Consider the following 19,078-nt stretch of genomic DNA (forward strand, 5'->3'; position numbering starts at 1 on the left):
ACGCAAACGAAAGAGACGGTATCAGTGTTTCCTGCTCACTTTTTAGATATGGCTGTGTTTGGCTTAAAATTATTTTTTTAAAAACTCATAACAAAAGCTTGAAACAAAACTTTAATAAATGTTTGCGGCCCTGTGAGCCACACACTACTGCCCAATAATATAAAATGCATTTTCCAGACCTACCTCTTGGATACGCTGATCTAACGTTTCACTGTTGAGTCATTGAGCGTCGAGGCAGTTGACCGTCTGGCAACGCTTTAGATTTTCTAGCCAGCGGGTGTACTTTACGTGATTGTATGACTACTCCGCTGTACTCCGCATTCGCTGTTCGCTATGTTTTACTTGGGTGTTGCGCTCTATATTTTATCGCAAAGTAATCGTGCAAGGCCCAGCGCCGTTCACGAATAATGTCGCCGAGAAGACAATTCGGAAATTACTTATGGGACCCGTCCATCGACGTGCCCATACGCTCAAAATAGGTTCAAAAACGTTCATCAGTCGGTGCTTCGTCTGCCGCGTTGGACAGTGAACTGGGTTCTACTGATGCAAGTGAACAGAATTTCTGCGAAAACGAAGCAGACGCTGACGCAGGCCACATCGCACCATTCCCTTCAATTGACGCTGCAACTGAAGACTGTCATCCATTGGAAAGCACGCATGAAACCTTGTCTACCTCGTCGTCTGAGAGCAGCGAATCGGAATGTGACGCTGATTACGCTGACGTGTATCCTGACCCCGGCAAGCAGCATTTTCCGAGAGGCTGGAAGGATGACTTGGTAAGCGTTGTGGTGTCAGGCGTAATTTCCAGATATTATTTTGTTGCTGTGACGTCTTATTTTGCCCCACTGTAACGCCTGCCGCAGGTTATCTCCTGAAGCTTATGCAGCGTAGTGACCGAGTCATATAGTGAAAATATTGACGTGATGGAATGAAGTAGGGCGCGTACCGATGCGATCATTGCTCGCAGCAGTTATTTCTCCCAATTAAGGAGAAAACCGCGCTGGTAAATTCATATTACTGATGTAAACACAGTTTACATCAGTAAACTGTGTTTACTGATGGTAAAGCATTAGTAAACCGGTGCTGGTAAAGTGGAGCTGAGGCAGGAACAGAGCACCGCAGAGCCTTAGAATACGTAATGTGCTGATGGAATTTCCTAGGGTTTTCCTTTAACGTTCAGGCGTTATCTTGGCGCCTGTTCTAGCATATATACATAATGCGTGCGTGCGTGCGTTCGTGTGCGTGTGCGTGCGTGTGTGTGTGTGCGTGTGCGTGCGTGTGTGTGTGTGTGTGTGTGTGTGTGTGTGTGTGTGTGTGTGTGTGTGTGTGTGTGTGTGTGTGTGTGTGTGTGTGTGTGTGTGTGTGTGTAATTTTGTCGTGTTGTGGCCAAAGCCTGCTTTTTTTGGGTTGTTTGCAAATGAAGCCCTCAAATCTTCCTTGAACATCTGTCGCTATTTAATAGTACTCCAAAAGTACATGTTAAAATATCTGCTGTCCCGAAGCACACATTTCATGGCAAGACAGTGCTTAGTCTCACTGTGCTGCATGTACCATGGCTGCTTTAAAGAGGTTTCTTTAGTGGCCATCTGGTGTTCACCATGCTCAGCTGGCATCTGCATTATTTCGAGGCAGGTTCACAAAGTAAAAGGGGTAGCTTAAAATGGTGCATTAAAGTTAGTTGCCAGGTTAAGTAACATGTTAGCCAGTATAAACTCAGTGCCACAAGATAACTCATGAAGCCCTTGTCATGGCAGGACTTTCTGTCCAATTTACTGTGCAGCTAACAAAACAGGCATCTACAAGTGTATGATTGTAATGTTGTACTTTTTCTAACACCACCATTGTTTGCTACCATTCCTCTCTGCTTAGGATGAAGACCTGTTTCCTGGAGCCAAGCTTACGAAAGCCGAAAGCCTCTTAATGGTCATGGCCCACAGCTTGCGCCATGGCTGCTCAAAAGAAGCCATCGATAGCTTAGTGCAGCTTCTCAGAGCTCACTTGCCAGAAGGTGTCGCGTACCCAACATCAAAGTATACTTCTTTTTTGACACTTTGCCGGATCCGAAAAGCAGTATGCTAAGCACTTATACTGTAGTGTGTGCTCTGGGTATATTGGTGAACTACCAGAATTACCAGGAAATGATGTGGTTGGCAGTCAGTGCAATGTGAACTATGCGAGTGGCAGCTTACTGAAAAGCTCATCATTTTTTCTTGTAATGGATCTGAAGGGCCAAATTCCAGATGTGTTAGAATCAGGAAAGCTGCAATGCAGTAGAACAGGCACTTCTTTTGATGTGTGTGACATCACAAAAAGCTATCAGTACAAGTTGCCTGTGACTTCGAATGACATGACATTGACATTGAATACTGACGGTGTGCCCCTTTTCGAAAGTTCTGATGCGAGCATGTGGTCTCTTCTTTTGATGATTAGTGAACTGCCATGCAAAGAATGTGCACAGACTCTTTTGTTGTCTGGGCTGTGGTTTGGCACAGGGAGGCCATCAATGAACTCTTTTTTGATACAGTTTTTGAAAAGAATGAATGAAATATCATCCACTGGAGTTGTTTGGAGGGACAGCAGGGGTGTATCGCACACGTCAAAGACATTTCCTGGTCCCCGTACAGTAGACAGCGTTTCCAAATGTGAACTAACTAGTATGACACAATTCAAGAGTGCTTATGGTTGTGCATCGCCTGAGGACTCTGGGCAGGTTGTTTCAAAAGGAAATGGGTTTTGTCATGTGTGTCTGCCAAGTGCTTCTGCAAACAAGCTCAGAACACGAGCCATTTTTGTGCCATGCACAAAAGGCCGTGCAGGCCCCTAGTTGTGGCATCAAAGTAGCAAGTGTGCTGACACTTCTTTCATTTTTTTTTCATTTAGTGAGGCCTTTGTAGTACACTACGTGCATGCCGTTTGTTCTGGTTTTGTTCGGGCAACAATGTTTATGCGGCTGAAGTCCAAACAGTGCCACCGATTTCATCAATGCCGACATCTTCCTGATGCAGACAAATGTCTTCTGAGCCTAGCCCCCATATGGGAGCTCACGAGGCTGCCAAGGTCTTTAAAGGACATAAAGGAGTGGAAAGCTGCCGGTTGGAGGAATCGGCTGCTGTTTTGTTCCCCAGTCACATTAATAGGACGCATTCTAGAAAGACAGTACAACCATTAGTTGAAATTTTTTGTGATCATGCATTACCTTCTTGACCCTTGCATCTGCATTCAGGAGCTTGCTACAGTTAGGAGAAAGATGAAGAAGTTTCTTCTTGAGTACCAGGAATTGTACGGTATCAAGTACGTGACGTATAATGCTCTCCTATTTTGCATGTTGTCGACAGTGCCGTAAACTGGGGTCCTTTGTGGAGTCACCCTCTTTTTCCATTTGAATTTATGAATGGTACACTTAGACGCTAAGTCAATGGAATCAGATATCCACAATTTCAGATTGCCAACTGTAGCTGGCATAATTAGATGTTTGCGTAATATTTTGTTTGAGATAAGTGAGTGATAATTGTCCAAATGGCATGGTGAAGTAACATTTTCCTTAAACTACATAATAAAAGATGAGTAATATGAGATGCCATCAAAGGGCTTTAGACTTGCTTTAGCTATTCGCTGTCTGGAAGTTGCTCACAAGACCTTAGTCACTTTCATCGCTTGTTAAAAAATGAATACTGCAGCTGCATTTTGATTTTCCAACACCATAGAAAATGTTACATTACCTTGCAACAGAGTTCAGTTTTGTTGGAAAGCTCTATGGACTCTTTTGAATTAAGCACATCCTATTTAACCATGCTTGCATTTGTTAAGTTATTACGTGATGTTGTGCCACATTTTTATGCTTTGTTATGATGTGTGCTGTGAGCAAAAGTGATGTATACAGATTTTTTTCATGTATAGTATGCTTTTGTACACTTTTGCGATGCCTGTAAAGAATAAAGAGCATTATATGTCTGGTTCCTTGAGTAATCGCTGCTTGGGGGAGTAGCACACAGGTTCACGAGTGGCCCCTCATATTATCGCATGCAATACATTGGAATCATGGGGTGGCACAGAACATGCGTTTCATTTTCTCTTCATTTGCTTATCCATGTCTGCAAATCTGAAAATTGGTGCAGCAACACTGTGTGGCCAACAGCAGTCATCATTTGCATGCTAGATCTAACTTGCAAAATATAGGTCTATTGGGTAATATATTATAAGTCCAAACAGTGTGACATATTTCAAATGAGCTTTTTCCTATGAGGACAAAAACACGTTTCTTATTCAACAATCACTTAGTGAAATAGCTAGGGTAATTGAAATGTACACTTGCAGTATGCTAACAAACATCATTAAACAGCATTGCACTTGTATCAATACAAGCAGGGGGCTTGTAAATCTGCATATAGACACTTACATTTAATAAGAAACAAGCAGTGCAATAGAGTGAGAGGTGTATTTTCTTTCATATTGTAGCAGACGGCTATCCTGACTCCCTTTAGGATAGGATGCATACTCATACTGTAACGAGTGTGACCTAGCTGATCCTCGAGCAACAATCACGATGGTTGTCAGTAATTTGCAGATAGTTGCTGTTGCCTTGTTGCAGTGTGCCTGTACTCTATCCTAATTTACACCTCTGGAATATTAAGAAAACATGGATGCCTGTTGAGAAAATGTAGAGCAAAAAAACATGGACAGACAAAAGAAACTAGATGACAAACAAGCATTCGTATCATTCTTTCTGTGTATTCTCTGCTCAGTTTGTCAACATGTGGAACAACAAGCCCAAACAGCCACAAGCTGAAGAACGCCTGGCTTTCGTCATTACATCTAATACCTGGTGTCACAGAGCCACTTTCGATTGCAATCAAGCCTGATATGGATCAAATTTGATTGCAATTGACAGTGACAGCTGATAACACTGTCCAATTAAGTGATCCTCACGGAGTTTCAGGTGTTGCAGGTCCAGGGGACTTGTCAAATTTGTCTAATGTGCTGTAAAAATTTCAACATAAAACATTTTTTAAAGGAAAATATTTCGTTTGTCATTGTGAATAGGGCCGTTATCATCAGCTGATTGTATGACACTGTTCTCGACATATTCTCCCTACTCATTATTATTCCCTCTATTATGCTATTCCTTCATTCTCTCAGTTTTCTGTTTCATTTCTATATTTATGATTTCAGTAGTCTTCAGTATGTAAACAATTGTCCTAAGAAAATTCAATGCTACTTATAGTGCTTGGATCCACACTAACCTTTGGCTAAGCATCGAGACACTGTATCAAACAAATGGTTGTCAGCCTATGATCGCGATAAAGAGGCTCGAACGCGATGCGCGTATTATTGATCCTAATGGAGCAAGATCACGATTGAAAGTGACCATGTGGTACCGGTGTAATCGCAACGTGAAAATACAACGGGAAATCAATTGGAAAGCATTCAACAGAAAAATCATTGGCAGTGCACAACGGAAATTCCGTTGAACTCTCGTTGTGGTGAGTCAACTGGTGTTGAAATTCCATGTACTTTGACTTGACTCAATTATAGTACAACAAATCGACAATGGAAATTCAACACCCATTTTCGTAAGGGTTATCTGCACAGCTGCACAGCATGTAATGGAAGCTTGTGCTTCACATAGGAAACAAACTGCTCTGTCCAGTACAATTTTGAGGCCGGTATGGCACCTGTTAAGTCAACAGTGTCAAGATACAAATTACACTTTTCACAGCCCATTATTTCGCAATTATTTTTGTATTACGGTTCTTTCAATCAGTGTTTGTATTACATGATCAGGTGGATTTGAAAGCAAAACTTTGTTTGCAAACCTTCAAACTTCCATAATTATGTGGCAAGGCACTGGCATGTTGTCGAATAGCTCACACTTTCTCTGTCCTGCATCAATGAAGCACAATGCTCTAATTCTAGTTGGGTCGCACAACAATTCGACGGCGCACAAAGAAGAGTAACACTCACAGGAGAGCGTTCTGCTGTGTGCATTTCTCTTTGTGTCTCGTTGAATTGTTGTGCAATTCAGCTTCAAGCTTCTATACCAATACACCCAGTCTTCAACCTCACCAATGCTCTAGTTATTACGTCACAATGGCGCACATCTTTGAAATGTCCCAATACAAATTAGCTCTAAAAAAATCACAAGAGTTAAATCTTGCAGCACAGGTGCATGCACGTGCCATATTCTTTACCACTAAACTCACAGGAATCAAAGCGGCAAGCATTAGCCAGCCTTACTGCTGCCGTTACCATCACCATCATGACACCAATGGAAAGACAGTGCCACGTTTCAGTAAAAGGAGCGCTGGAGGGAAAGGTGTGACAGCGAGGCTTACAATAAAGATAGCGGTTACAAGACATATTCAATGCCAAAATATGCTGCATGTCGCTCATCCTACTTTAGCATTGCGGCAAGCTTTTACTCATTTGAGCATATTGTAACGAACAATTAAGGGAGTCCAGACACAGTTATTTATTGTGGGCTAACTTGTGCCCTGGGGGTAAATAAAAAGGACTGCCGCGTTCTGAAGAGGAGATCAAGAATGCCTTCTTCTCTCTCGAGCGTCGCTTCACTTCTTCTTCTTGTAGACGCTGACAACGGCCATCTGCGATGCAAGTGCGTGCGGCGAAAACACGTGCCATCATTTCGTCGTCTTTTCTCCAATACGCCGTTGTCCTCTTGAGAGGGCGCATGAACCTGCGCGCGTTGTTTAAATATGTTTCTGCCTTGTGTCATTATCCCCCCTCCAAAACGCATCGTCCCGATGCGTACAGCGACTAAATTGTTCACAAGCTGTTGTCCATACTAAAGTGGTATATGGCACAGAATAGATGTTTGGTCGAATATTCACTGCCTGTCATAATATGGCTTCAGTCTGATCACATGTACAGTTTCCGTGTGATGCCGGCATCGTGATGAGCTCACTTGTCCTTCTGGCGTAACTTCGTAGTTCAGGGGACTGATGCGGCGAAGTACTCGGTAAGGGCCGAAATAACGGCGCCAAAGCTTTTCGGATAAGCCGCGCGTCCGCACGGGAGTACACACCTATACTCTGTCGCCTGGGGCATACTCGACTTCCCTTCGCCGCAGGTTGTATCGGTCCGCGTCGATGCGCTGCCTTTGTTGAATGCGATGTCGCGCCAGCTGACGTGCTTCTTCGGCCCTCTGTGTAAAGTCGCTGATGTCAGGGCTGTTCTGGAGCTTGCCTCAGTGCTCGCTCTATATTTCCCCCAGTTGGCCATCTAGGTTGGCATTCACTCCGAGACCAGCCCGTCGTGCGAGCCAGCAGCAACAAAGTAGTGGAAAAAGAAGAGACGCATGCTTTAAAGATGTCGCTTTGTTGAAGTGAGTTTACTATCCAGCTACCAATATTGCATGACCAGTGATGATAGTTCGAATCTTCACACTTCGTGATTCATTTTTCAATACAGTAGCACATTTCAGAAGAATATTTCAAAACTTGTATTAATCCGATTAGCATCCTTATGGCACCTGATGCAGTTTTCGAGATCAGGCGGTCTGTTTGTCTGTTGTTCTGTCAACCTATTTTGGTCTCTAACCCTTTTCTCGACAACTTGCTTCACTGGGTAGTTTATGGTCTAATGGATAGCCCATCAGGCTATTGTATTGGGGGAACATTGTTCGATACCAACGACTGGTACACCTTGGGTAAGTGGGCATGCCCCACTCTTTAATAAACCTGTTTGCGGCCCATTTAGCTCACTGGTTATGTGGAACTCAGTATATGTGGCACTGGGTATGTGCCGCCAGGTATGTACCGCTCATTATTAGACGTCTTTTTCGCCAACTTCGGTCACCAGGTATGAGCCACTGCATATGCACCCTCCTTGAACCCGCACCACGCATGGACGCGGCTGTGGCCCCGCTAGGTGGCATAGCGTGCGCGGGGCAAAGTGCGAGAGTGGAGCACGGCTGCAAAAGCGGCTCGGTATGCGGTATGTCGCTGCATTGCTTCAATGCTGATCGCATTAAACGGGCCCTGAACCACCCCTCAGTCTCGTTGAAAGAATGCAGTCCGCGGGCAGAAAATGCTGCTGGGAAAATTTTAGCTAAATTTTGCAATCGTGCACGGCGCGCGAACCTGGAAAGTGGCGCTCAGTCACCTTTTTCTCAAACGCTCTCTTTTCATTCGAAACCTGCCCCTGACTTTTTTTCTTGCCGCGTTATTTCGTATTATAGCAGAACCAAAGACTCGCCAATAGCTGACACGAATCAGGAAGGGTGTTGGGATTAGAGCGGTTCTTCCTGCTGTTACTGTGTATATTTATTAATGTAGTTTAATAAACAGGCTGACGTAAGCGAAAATCTGCTTTTGAATTCCGATAACAAATGCGCAATTCCGGAAGAAGCCAACTATCACCTGCTCACGCTGGGCCGTGGCCGCCCGCGAAGGAAATAAAATTTCGCTACATTGCTTATCGGTGTTGTAGGCGTAGGGTTTTCTCTAACTTTGACTAGTTTTGAACTATCAGCTAGCCTCGAAAGACGCGAAACTTAAGGTCAAACCACAGGCACGCTTGCCAGGACGCGCTCACTACTTGCTGCTCCTCGTAGACGCCTCGCCAGACTTCGCTCCGTATTTAGATACTGATTGCGTTTCCAAATGTGCAGGTTAGCTTCGGCTACCATGCGTCGGCCAAGTTGGTGCAGGACAAAGCGGATACGCACCACGTAGCACGGCCAAACTGGAGCATACGAGCTTGAGCCGGAACCCAAGCCATGTCGTGCACAAAGAAAGTGCTGCGCATATGCACTACAGTTGCACGTACATGTGCTACGCAGCGTACATACCGAGGGCTGTCGTGGCGACTCCGATGGCTGCAAGCACGGCAGTTCGCTGAGGACAACCGAACTTGGCGCATTGTAAGCGCGAAAACTGGAAGTTGTGGCGTCTTTGTTTGCAAAATCAAATTTGAACTACGCGACACGGTGACGTTCGGCAGGCGGAGCGTTACAGCCGCCCCCCACATCACCGTAGCTTCATCAGTGCAATGCATAAAAGGAGAAGTGGAAGCACCGCTGCGGGGATGTTTGCGAACAGCGACGGGAAGGTTAGAGCTGCCATTTAAGAAGATTTCTTTTTAGGATTAATGATATTTATTAACTAAAAACAAAATTTTAGCCTCCATTTCTTTCAATAAAGTTGAGCTTGAATTGTTTCACTTTACGGTGATGGTAGAATTATCAGTTTCATAAAATCATGAAGACTCTATGATCTCTATCTTTCGATTATAGCTTACCTATTAAAACATGTTGACTTATTTTATACTTTACTACAGCGTACTTGATTCTTAGCCATTCTCCTAGAGAGGGTACGTGCCAGGAGATCACAGGGATCTACATCTACATTGATTGCCGATGACTCTGCTTCTGGTGAACTTACTGATCTACAATTCGTGGCAAAGTATGTTGAAATAGCCTATTTAACCTTCAAATGCATTTCTCGACTTCGATAAAAAGCGCTTTAGGGCTCCGTTAACGTAGACCGTCATCATGTAATGCGTTCTGCAAGAATTCTTTTATCTCAGTTTGGCTAGAATGTGCCCTAGTTTTAATCCGAAGCTGCTTTTGCCTCTTTCTTCCACTGTACGAGTGCTAACTGCTGTTGTGCACATTTAGCTCGTGCAGGACGTACGGCAAACCTGCACCGGATATAGTGCAAACCGGGTGGTCGGCACAGGCGACTTCTGCAAACCGGGACGCATGCTCAAACACACCCCTGCCATCTTTCCATCGTCAAGATCCGAACCACGTGTTTTTAATTGCGATCAATTCTTCATTCTCCTTCATTTTCCTTCCTTCAGAGTAGGCACGGGATAGCGGCAACCATGTAGTCGCCGCTAAACCCTTTTTGCTTCTTCATGCAGTTCATCGTGTTCCTTGGAGTATGCCTGTATCCCTCGACCTGCGCATGCGCGGTTTCACCATTGCTCATGTAGAATGACTCACCGACAGCATTGCCAGTCCTGCTATCTGACGCAAGTCAAGATCTTTGGTGCCAGCAAGTTCTCCAGGGCGCCATCTTCACACCTTTGCACACGGATTCACAGCCGCCAGGAGCGACATCTCCCTTCTGGCTCTACTTAAGCAGCTGCCTTCGTCCGGCTACTTTCAGTGCGCACGGGATAGCGGCAACCATGCAGTCGCCGCTAAACCCTTTTTGCTTCTTCATGCAGGTCTGTGAAGCTCCGTCTCTTTACTCTAAACGTATGAGTAACGTCTGTCTGCTACTTTTCTCGTGCCCAATTGTATTTTTTGCCTCACTGTGTGAATGTGTGTTTGTTGCAAGGCTACTCATCTTATGTGGTGACGTTGAACTTAATCTCGGATTCGCAACTGACACGCAGTACAAAGAACTTCTTGCAGCCATTTCTGCCCTTTCAGCAAAAATAGATTCACGACACACAGAGTTATTGAGTGGTCTCGCCGAATTAAAAGAAAAGCAAGGTCAAATAACTAATCAAGTGTTCGATTTAACCACTACATTAACGACAGTTGAATCGCTTGTTGAATCACTTGAGCTTAACCCGTCGTCAGCTGACATACCTGCAGTTGTAGCTCACGCCATTAAAAATGAAAATGCCTCCCTCCTGACACGTCTCGATGATCTAGAAGATGGCTCCCGCCGGGATAACTTAATATTTTATGGTATTTCTGACACTGCGGCAGAAACATGGGGGCAGTCCAAAAAATTGGTGTGTGAATTTTATCTGATCATCTTAAGTTTGAGGTCCCTGAGAATATGGCATGTAGAGCCCACCGACGTGGCTCGTATACTGCTGACAAGACTCTTCCGATTATAATGAAGTTTTCGTGCTCAAAACTAAAGGATGAAATTCTGGCACTAAAATCTAATCTGAAATCCACCGGGGTATCTGTGTGCGAAGATTTCTGCCGAGCAACGCGCCTGTCTAGGAAAAAGCTGCTTGATTTTGCTAAGGCATCGGGACAGACATACTCAATACGACTAAATAAGTTATTTAGTTAATAAATAAGTAGTAGTTAATAAATAAGCGCTACGTTTACTGTTCTACCACTGACAATGTATGCGGAGTCAACACGCCACGTGCAGCACGCTCTTCTGTTCGGCTGCGTCAAGCTATCGAAGGAAATGGTTCGACATAGCTAGCACATGCGCAATCTAATAACGCCATATCTGTTTTTTTTTTCACTAACGTGTGAAGTCTACTAAATAAACGTGCTGCGGTGTCCTCACTGATTGATTCATGCGCTGCTGACATAGTATGTCTCACTGAAACATGGCTCTGCTCGGATAAAAAATAGCGAAATTTTTGATTGTGAGAAACTGTATTCATGTTATCGCTGCGATCGTGGTGTGCGATCAGGTGGAGGTGTCTTGATTGCAATTACTGAAACGCTCACTTCGAGCTCAGTTTCCGCAGAAAAACCACTTGAACTTGTTTGCGTGCGCGTTGTACTCGACAACAGAGATGTTATTTTTTGCACATGCTATCGCCCTCCTACTGCTTCGACATCATTTTGCGATGACCTTCACAACGCATTGAACAACTTAGTTGTCAGATACCCTAACGCGCCCCTTTTTCTTCTTGGTGACTTCAACTTTCCAGATATCATTCGGCGTAACGACACGGCAACGTCCCAGTCTTCTCAGAGTACCGAGTTTATAAACACTTGTTTGGATTTCCACTTCACCCAGATTGTACTGAAACCAACGCGCGTGTCTGCCTCTTCATCTAACATACTAGATCTGATTCTCACTACGAAACCTGACACAGTTTCCCCAATTCTTTACATAAAAGGCTTAAGTGATCACCTTGCACTCACTTTTCATATCAACACACGGGCTCCTGTTAACAAAACTACGAAGGTGATCCGCGATTACAGCAAAGCCGACTTGGCTTCCATTACCGTTGAAATGGAAAATTTCGCAGGTTCTTACATCGCTAATTGCGATCAGCGCTGTGTTGAAGAAAACTGGTGCATTTGCAAAAATAAATTTTTGTCATTAATCGAATGTTTCGTACCGCAAAGAAAAGTCGCTTGCAAGCCACGGTCCCCTTGGTTCAACCCTTTTTTTGAAGTGACTACGTAAGAAAAAAAAAGCGATTGTTTCGTCGCGCAAAAGCTTCATGCAGTGACGTTGCTTGGTCCGCTTACTACCTCACTGAAAGTGACTACAACGCAGCCGCCGCTAGTGCGAAAGAGCATTTTTATTCTGTTACCCTTCCGTCCATCTTGCAAATTAATCCTCGTATATTCTGGAGCATAGTTAACGGTACTCCAAGCAAAATAATCCAATTAACATACTCAAATGATCAACCGGTTGCTCCTGAAGAATGCTGTAATGTATTTAACGATGTGTTCTCTTCCCATGTTACCGCAATGCCACGTGGATTACCGCTTGCACCCAATTCTGGTTTTTCGCCCATGGATCCAATCTTTATTGACTGGGTTGGTGTTAGCTGCCTAATTAACAATCAAAAAACGTCCTCCTCTGCCGGCCCAGACTGCCTGAACTCAAAAATTTTGAAGTGTACTAATGTATTTTGTGCTGTTATTTTGTCGCACATTTTCACTCAGTCATTAGAGCAGTCTGTTCTTCCACACGACTGGTGCGTGGGAAAGGTGATTCCAGTTCATAAATCAGGTAACACACACTTACCCAGAAATTACAGGCCTATCTCAGTAACAAGCATTTCATGTAAAATTCTTGGGCATATAATATATTCACATTTGGCTGAGTTTTTAGAATCAAACTCCTTTTTCAATCCCTGTCAACATGGTTTTCGTAAGTTCGTTTCCTGTGAAACACAGCTCTTAACATTTACTAACGATGTCTTTGCAATTTCTGATCTAGGTAGCGACATTGACTGCGTATTTCTTGATTTTGCCAAAGCCTTTGATTCTGTGACCCATGATTTACTTCTGCTTAAGCTGACTCAACTTAACTTGGACGCAAATGTACTCGAGTGGATAAAAAACTTTCTTTCTAACAGGACGCAGTTTTTAAACACTAATAACTGTAATTCTCGGTTTTCTAACGTACTAGCAGGTGCCTAACGTACCAGCGTTCCTCAAGGGTCAGTCCTGGGTCCACTTCTCTTTCTAATCTATATTAACGATCTTCCGAACTGCATTCTTTCCTCTTCCATAAAGCTTTTTCGCGGATGACTGTGTTTTTTACCGTAATATTACTAATCCTTCAGATTCCCAAGAGCTGCAGGACGACCTTAACCGCGTAATTAAGTGGTGCTCTAATTGGAGCATGCAACAAAATTCAAATAAATGCAAGGCCATGCGTACATCTCGTAACACTGCCACGCACACCTACTTTATTATTGGTGCACCTGTGACGCCAGTTAGCTCTTACAAGTATCTCGGCCTTCACATATCAAATAACCTTTCTTAGCACTCGCATATTGACTATGTTACTAAAAACGCTAATAGCATGCTTGGTTACTTACGCCGTAATTTTAGCTCTGCCCCTTTATCCCTGAAGCTGACTCTTTAAAAAAACTTCAGTTCGCTCCAAATTGGAGTATGCTTCAGCCATTTGGGATCCGACTCACTCTTCATTAGTTTCTAATCTTTAAAGTACTCAAAACCGCAGTGCACGCTTTGTCTTACCTAATTATTTTCACTATGCAAGTATTTCTTCACTGAAACGAACTCTTAACTTACCTGGTTTTTCGTCACGCCACAAATCTTCCCGTCTCTCACTTTTTGACAAAGTTTTTCACTTGAACCCCCTTTTAAAAGAGACCCTTCTTGCCCCTCCGTCTTATATTTCTGCCCGCACTGACCACAGCCTTAAAATCGGGGTGCCTTTGTGCCGTACTAACCGGTACAGTGACTCATTCATACCCAGGACAAGCACGGACTCGAATCGCCTTCCCACCTCAATCGCACTCATTACCGACCCTACTAACTTCAACACCGCCGTTGAGAATGCCCTTTGTTAATATTTTTTGTTAATACTTTTTGCTTGTATTTTTTACTGCATTATTCCTTGTTTTCACTCCACTCTTTTCTGTAACGCCTTCGGGCCGTGAAAGTACGTGAAATAAATAAATAAATAAATAAATTCGTCGCCGTTCCGTTCTCTCCTCTCTGTCGTCGTCCCTGCGTTGTAATTCGTCGTTATAGAATCATCGTCTTGCCGTCGTTGTCCCACCGTCATAACTACGAAAGCTTCGTCATTCTGTCGTCGTCATTGGCATCCAGACCCGTCGTGGTTGCTCAGTCGCTAAGGTGTTCGGCTTCTGAGCATGAGGTCGCGGGACCGAATCCCGGCCATGGCGGCCGAATTTCGATGGAGGCGAAAACACCCGTGTACTTAGATTTAGCTGCACGTTGAAGATCCCCAAGTGGTCGAAATTTCCGGAGTCCTCCACTACGGCGTGCCTCATAATCAGAAAGTGGTTTTGGCATGTAAAACCCCATAATTTAATTTTCTTTTGTTGCCGTTCATGGTCGCCTTTTGGTCATCGTTCCATTGTAGCTGTACCTGAGCCATTGTCAGTGTATTCATGACATCATTGGCATTGTACCATCGCTGTAGTTGCTTTGTCACCATTCAACCACTGTCATTACTTCGTCATCCTGTGTGAAATCCTCCATATTCGAGTGCCGTAAGTGCGCGCAGAGCGAGGCATTTCCATGTGAAAATTTGCCGAATAGGGTAATGCGCTATATACTTCGAAATTGTGATTAAACCAGAACCGCATTCTTGACAGACACTTATAAAAGCTTATTTTCATAGCCCACTGATTTCTCTCAATATTTTTTTTAGCTTGCGTGCTGTTGCGATTACATAGAACAAAGCATAGCTTCTAAACGACATAACCTAAGAAAAAAGTACGGAACAAAACTTTTAAAGGCTGCCATGTATCCGGCTAACATGGAGCCTGCTCACCTGGGATGCACTGACGGCCGTCGCGGCCAATCGTGTAGGCGTCGGCACACTGGCACCAACCGCGCGAGCAAACGGCAAATTGTGTGAACCAGCGGCACTGGTTGTCTTCAAGGCAGCTTTCACCCAGGTGCGATCCTGAGCAAAATAAGAGAAAGTACTTCCAGAACCGTTTCACACTAAAGAGGCGTCACCCTCCTATAGGGGAAAATGACTTTCTGATATGCGTCATGCTGAGAGATACCAGTTCGACACATTGGTTTTGAAACTTGCGACAACTATATACATTAAATCAATGTAAAAGAAAACAGCGCGAAATACCGAACGGAGAAATGTAGCCGTATAAAACACGACGAAAACGTTAAATATCTTTCCTGATGAGTTATCTCTCTTTCAAGCTTTCAGATGTGCGTTTCCATTGACCTTGTCTGTCTTTCTTTACACGCAATGTTTACGACGCACAAATGCAATTTAAAAAGCGCACAATTCAATGCATCAACTTTCGCTGCTCGCTTGTAGTGAATGTTAGGTCACTAAACCACCTTTTTCTCCTTTCATCATCATTATCATCATCATCATCATCAGCCTGCTTACGCCCACTGCAGGGCAAAGGCCTCTCCCATATTTCTCCAACCCCGGTCATGTACTAATTGTGGCCATGCCATCTCTGCAAACTTCTTAATCTCATCCGCCCACCTAACTTTCTGCCGCCCCCTGCTACGCTTTCCTTCCCTTGGAATCCAGTCCGTAACCCTTAATGGCCATCGGTTATCTTCCCTCCTCATTACATGTCCTGCCCATGCCCATTTCTTTTTCTTGATTTCAACTAAGATGTCATTAACTCGCGTTTGTTCCCTTACCCAATCTGCTCTTTTCTTATCCCTTAACGTTACACCTATCATACTTCTTTCCATAGCTCGTTGCGTCGTCCTCAATTTGAGTAGAACCCTTTTCGTAAGCCTCCAGGTTTCTGCCCCGTAGGTGAGTACTGGTAAGACACAGCTATTATACACTTTTCTCTTGAGGGATAATGGCAACCTGCTGCTCATGATCTGAGAATGCCTGCCAAACGCACACCAGCCCATTCTTATTCTTCTGATTATTTCCGTCTCATGATCCGGATCCGCAGTCACTACCTGCCCTAAGTAGATGTATTGCCTTACGACTTCCAGCGCCTCGCTGCCTATTGTAAATTGCTGTTCTCTTCCGAGACTGTTAAACATTACTTTAGTTTTCTGCAGATTAATTTTTAGACCCACTCTTCTGCTTTGCCTCTCGAGGTCAGTGAGCATGCATTGCACTTGGTCCCCTGAGTTACTAAGCAAGGCAATATCATCAGCGAATCGCAAGTTACTAAGGTATTCTCCATTAACTTTTATCCCCATTTCTTCCCAATCCAGGTCTCTGAATACCTCCTGTAAACATGCTGTGAGTAGCATTGGAGAGATCGTATCTCCCTGCCTGACGCCTTTCTTTATTGGGATTTTGTTGCTTTCCTTGTGGAGGACTACGGTGGCTGTGGAGCCGCTATAGATATCTTTCAGTATTTTTACATGACGCTACACCCTGATTCCGTAATGCCTCCATGACTGCTGAGGTTTCGACAGAATCAAGTGCTTTCTCGTAATCAATGAAAGCTATATATAAGGGTTGGTTATATTCCGCACATTTCCCTATAACCTGATTGATAATGTGAATATGGTCTATTGTTGAGTAGCCTTTACGGAATCCTGCCTGGTCCTTTGGTTGACAGAAGTCTAAGGTGTTCCTGATTCTATTTGCGATTACCTTAGTAAATACTTTGTAGGCAACAGACAGCAAGCTGATCGGTCTATAATTTTTCAAATCGTTGGCGTCCCCTTTCTTATGGATTAGGATTCTGTAAACGTTTTTACAAGATTTCGGTACGCTCGACGTTATGAGGCACTGCGTATACTGGGTGGCCAGTTTCTCTAGAACAAGCTGCCCACCATCCTTCAACAAATCTGCTGTTACCTGATGCTCCCCAGCTGCCTTCCCCCTTTGCATATCTCCCAAGGCTTTCTTTACTTCTTCCGGCGTTACCTGTGGGATTTCGAATTCTTCTAGACTATTTTCTCTCACATTATCGTCGTGGGTGCTACTGGTACTGCATAAATCTCTATAGAACTCCTCAGCCACTTGAACTATCTCATCCATATTAGTAATGCTATTGCCGGCTTTGTCTCTTAACGCATACATCTGATTCTTGCCAATTCCTAGTTTCTTCTTCACTGTTTTTAGGCTTCCTCCGTTCCTGAGAGCATGTTCAATTCTATCCATATTGACACGTGTATTTATATTTATCGGGCGACCAGGTTTCGCCGCCTAACAAATCTTATCGCACAGCGCGGGACGCGCTTGCATGTATCCGAAGTTTCTGGAAAGTTGTCGATGCTTCTATCCGCTGTCTGTTATCGCCGAACTTTGTGTTATCTGATTTATTCGCCTGACGCGAATGATGTAGAATTTTATGGAAGGCACGCGGTCCCATCGATTAGTCTGGAACATTCGACGACTCTGTATAAAAGCCGACGCGCTTGACCCGCTGATCAGATTTTCGACGATCGCCGACTGTGTTCGCCGCTATCGTTGTGCTTCAAGTGTAGCCTGTTTTGTGGGCACAGGTTCGCCCAATAAAAGCTAGTTTTGTCTTTCACAGTACTGCTACTGTGTCATTCAACGTCACTACCACGTGACATCTGGTGGAGGTGCTTTTGGTTCATGTACCGGACGCCCCCGACAAGCCGTGATCCAAGCCCGGACCGTAGAGAGCACCAACGTAGTCACGGACCATCGAGTGAGCCGTCGTCTACAACAGCTGCCCCCGGAGCACGGACTGCTTCCTGAGAAGACCAAGTAAATTATGGCCAAGGCAACCCCAATGGCAGCCCCAGCGTCCCCCATCGTGCTGCAGCAGCCCAGGGAACCACCGACGTTCCGCGGTTCCACATTTGAGGACCCCGAAAGCTGGCTGGAAACGTACGAGAGGGTCGCTACGTTTAACAGCAGCGCAAGCGACGACTAGCTGCGATATGTCTATTTCGCATTGGAGGACGCCACCAGGACGTGGTTCGAGAATCGAGAAGCCACCTTGACGACGTGGGACCTGTTCCGCAGCGGTTTCCTGCAAACATTTACAAGCGTCGTGCGAAAAGAGCGAGCTCAAGCTCTACTGGAGACCAGAGCGCAGCTGCCGAATGAGACGATTGCGATCTTCACTGAGGAAATGACCCGTCTGTTCCGCCACGCCGACCCGGAAATGTCCGAGGAGAAGAAAGTCCGCCTACTGATGCGTGGTGTAAAGGAGGAACTTTTTGCCGGAATGGTAAGAAGCCCACCGAAGACCGTCGACGAGTTCCTTCGTGAGGCGACGAACAGTGAGAAGACACTGGAATTGCGAACCGGCAATTCGACCGACGCACCAAGCCAGCAAGCTACGCCGGCGTTCAATCAGTGGCCACCGATGACCTGCGCGAGACCATCCGGACAATCGTACGAGAGGAGCTTCAGAAGATCTTCCCTTCATCGCAACCTCAAGTGGCCTCAATAGCCGAAGTTGTCAAAGAAGAAGTCCAGCGATCGCTCGGAGTTCCCGAGGTACAATCACAATCATCGCAGGTCCAGCCAGAAGCGATGACCTATGCCGCCGTCGCCCGCCGTCAAGGTCCCCCTCCACGACCGCGCCAGGGCCCTGCAACGCCGCAATTCCGTCATCCACCGCCGCCGCCGCCGCCGATGACGAAGGCGTCATCGAAGGCGACCGACGTTTACTGCTCGAACGTGAAATTTGCGTCGCAAGAGGGATAGCTCGAATGCACGGAGGAAACACGAAAGTGTTGCTGACAAACTTCAGCCAGGAGTTCAAGCACATCAACAAGGGCACGACGATCGCATACATCGAGGGAATTCAGGAAACCAGCGATGCCTTTGTCCTCTCGGATTCTGTTGCATCTACCCCTATGACCTTAGTTCCCGAGCCAGACTTCAACATAAATCCAAGTCTCCCCGTGATTAAGCAGCAACAGCTCAGAAATCAGCTTCGTCGATACAAAGACTGCTTTTCGACGTCATCAAGGATTCGACAAACACCAGTCGCAAAGCATCGCATAATAACCGAAGAGTGCGTTAGACCACTACGCCAGGGC

General features: G+C 45.0%; 1 protein-coding gene across 2 annotated transcripts in view; it reads right to left on the reverse strand.

Annotated features, from left to right (window-relative positions):
* Positions 1-19,078, reverse strand: part of LOC135914799 (uncharacterized) — a 200,479-nt gene that overhangs the window by 77,714 nt on the left and 103,687 nt on the right. For both annotated transcript variants that reach the window (XM_065447727.2, XM_065447728.2), the window contains exon 5: positions 14,916-15,050. In XM_065447727.2, the coding sequence (XP_065303799.1) occupies positions 14,916-15,050 (135 nt within the window). The remainder of the gene's footprint in view (positions 1-14,915; positions 15,051-19,078) is intronic.

The sequence above is a fragment of the Dermacentor albipictus genome, chromosome 5 (assembly GCF_038994185.2).
Source record: "Dermacentor albipictus isolate Rhodes 1998 colony chromosome 5, USDA_Dalb.pri_finalv2, whole genome shotgun sequence".
NCBI classification, from domain to species: Eukaryota; Metazoa; Arthropoda; class Arachnida; order Ixodida; family Ixodidae; genus Dermacentor; species Dermacentor albipictus.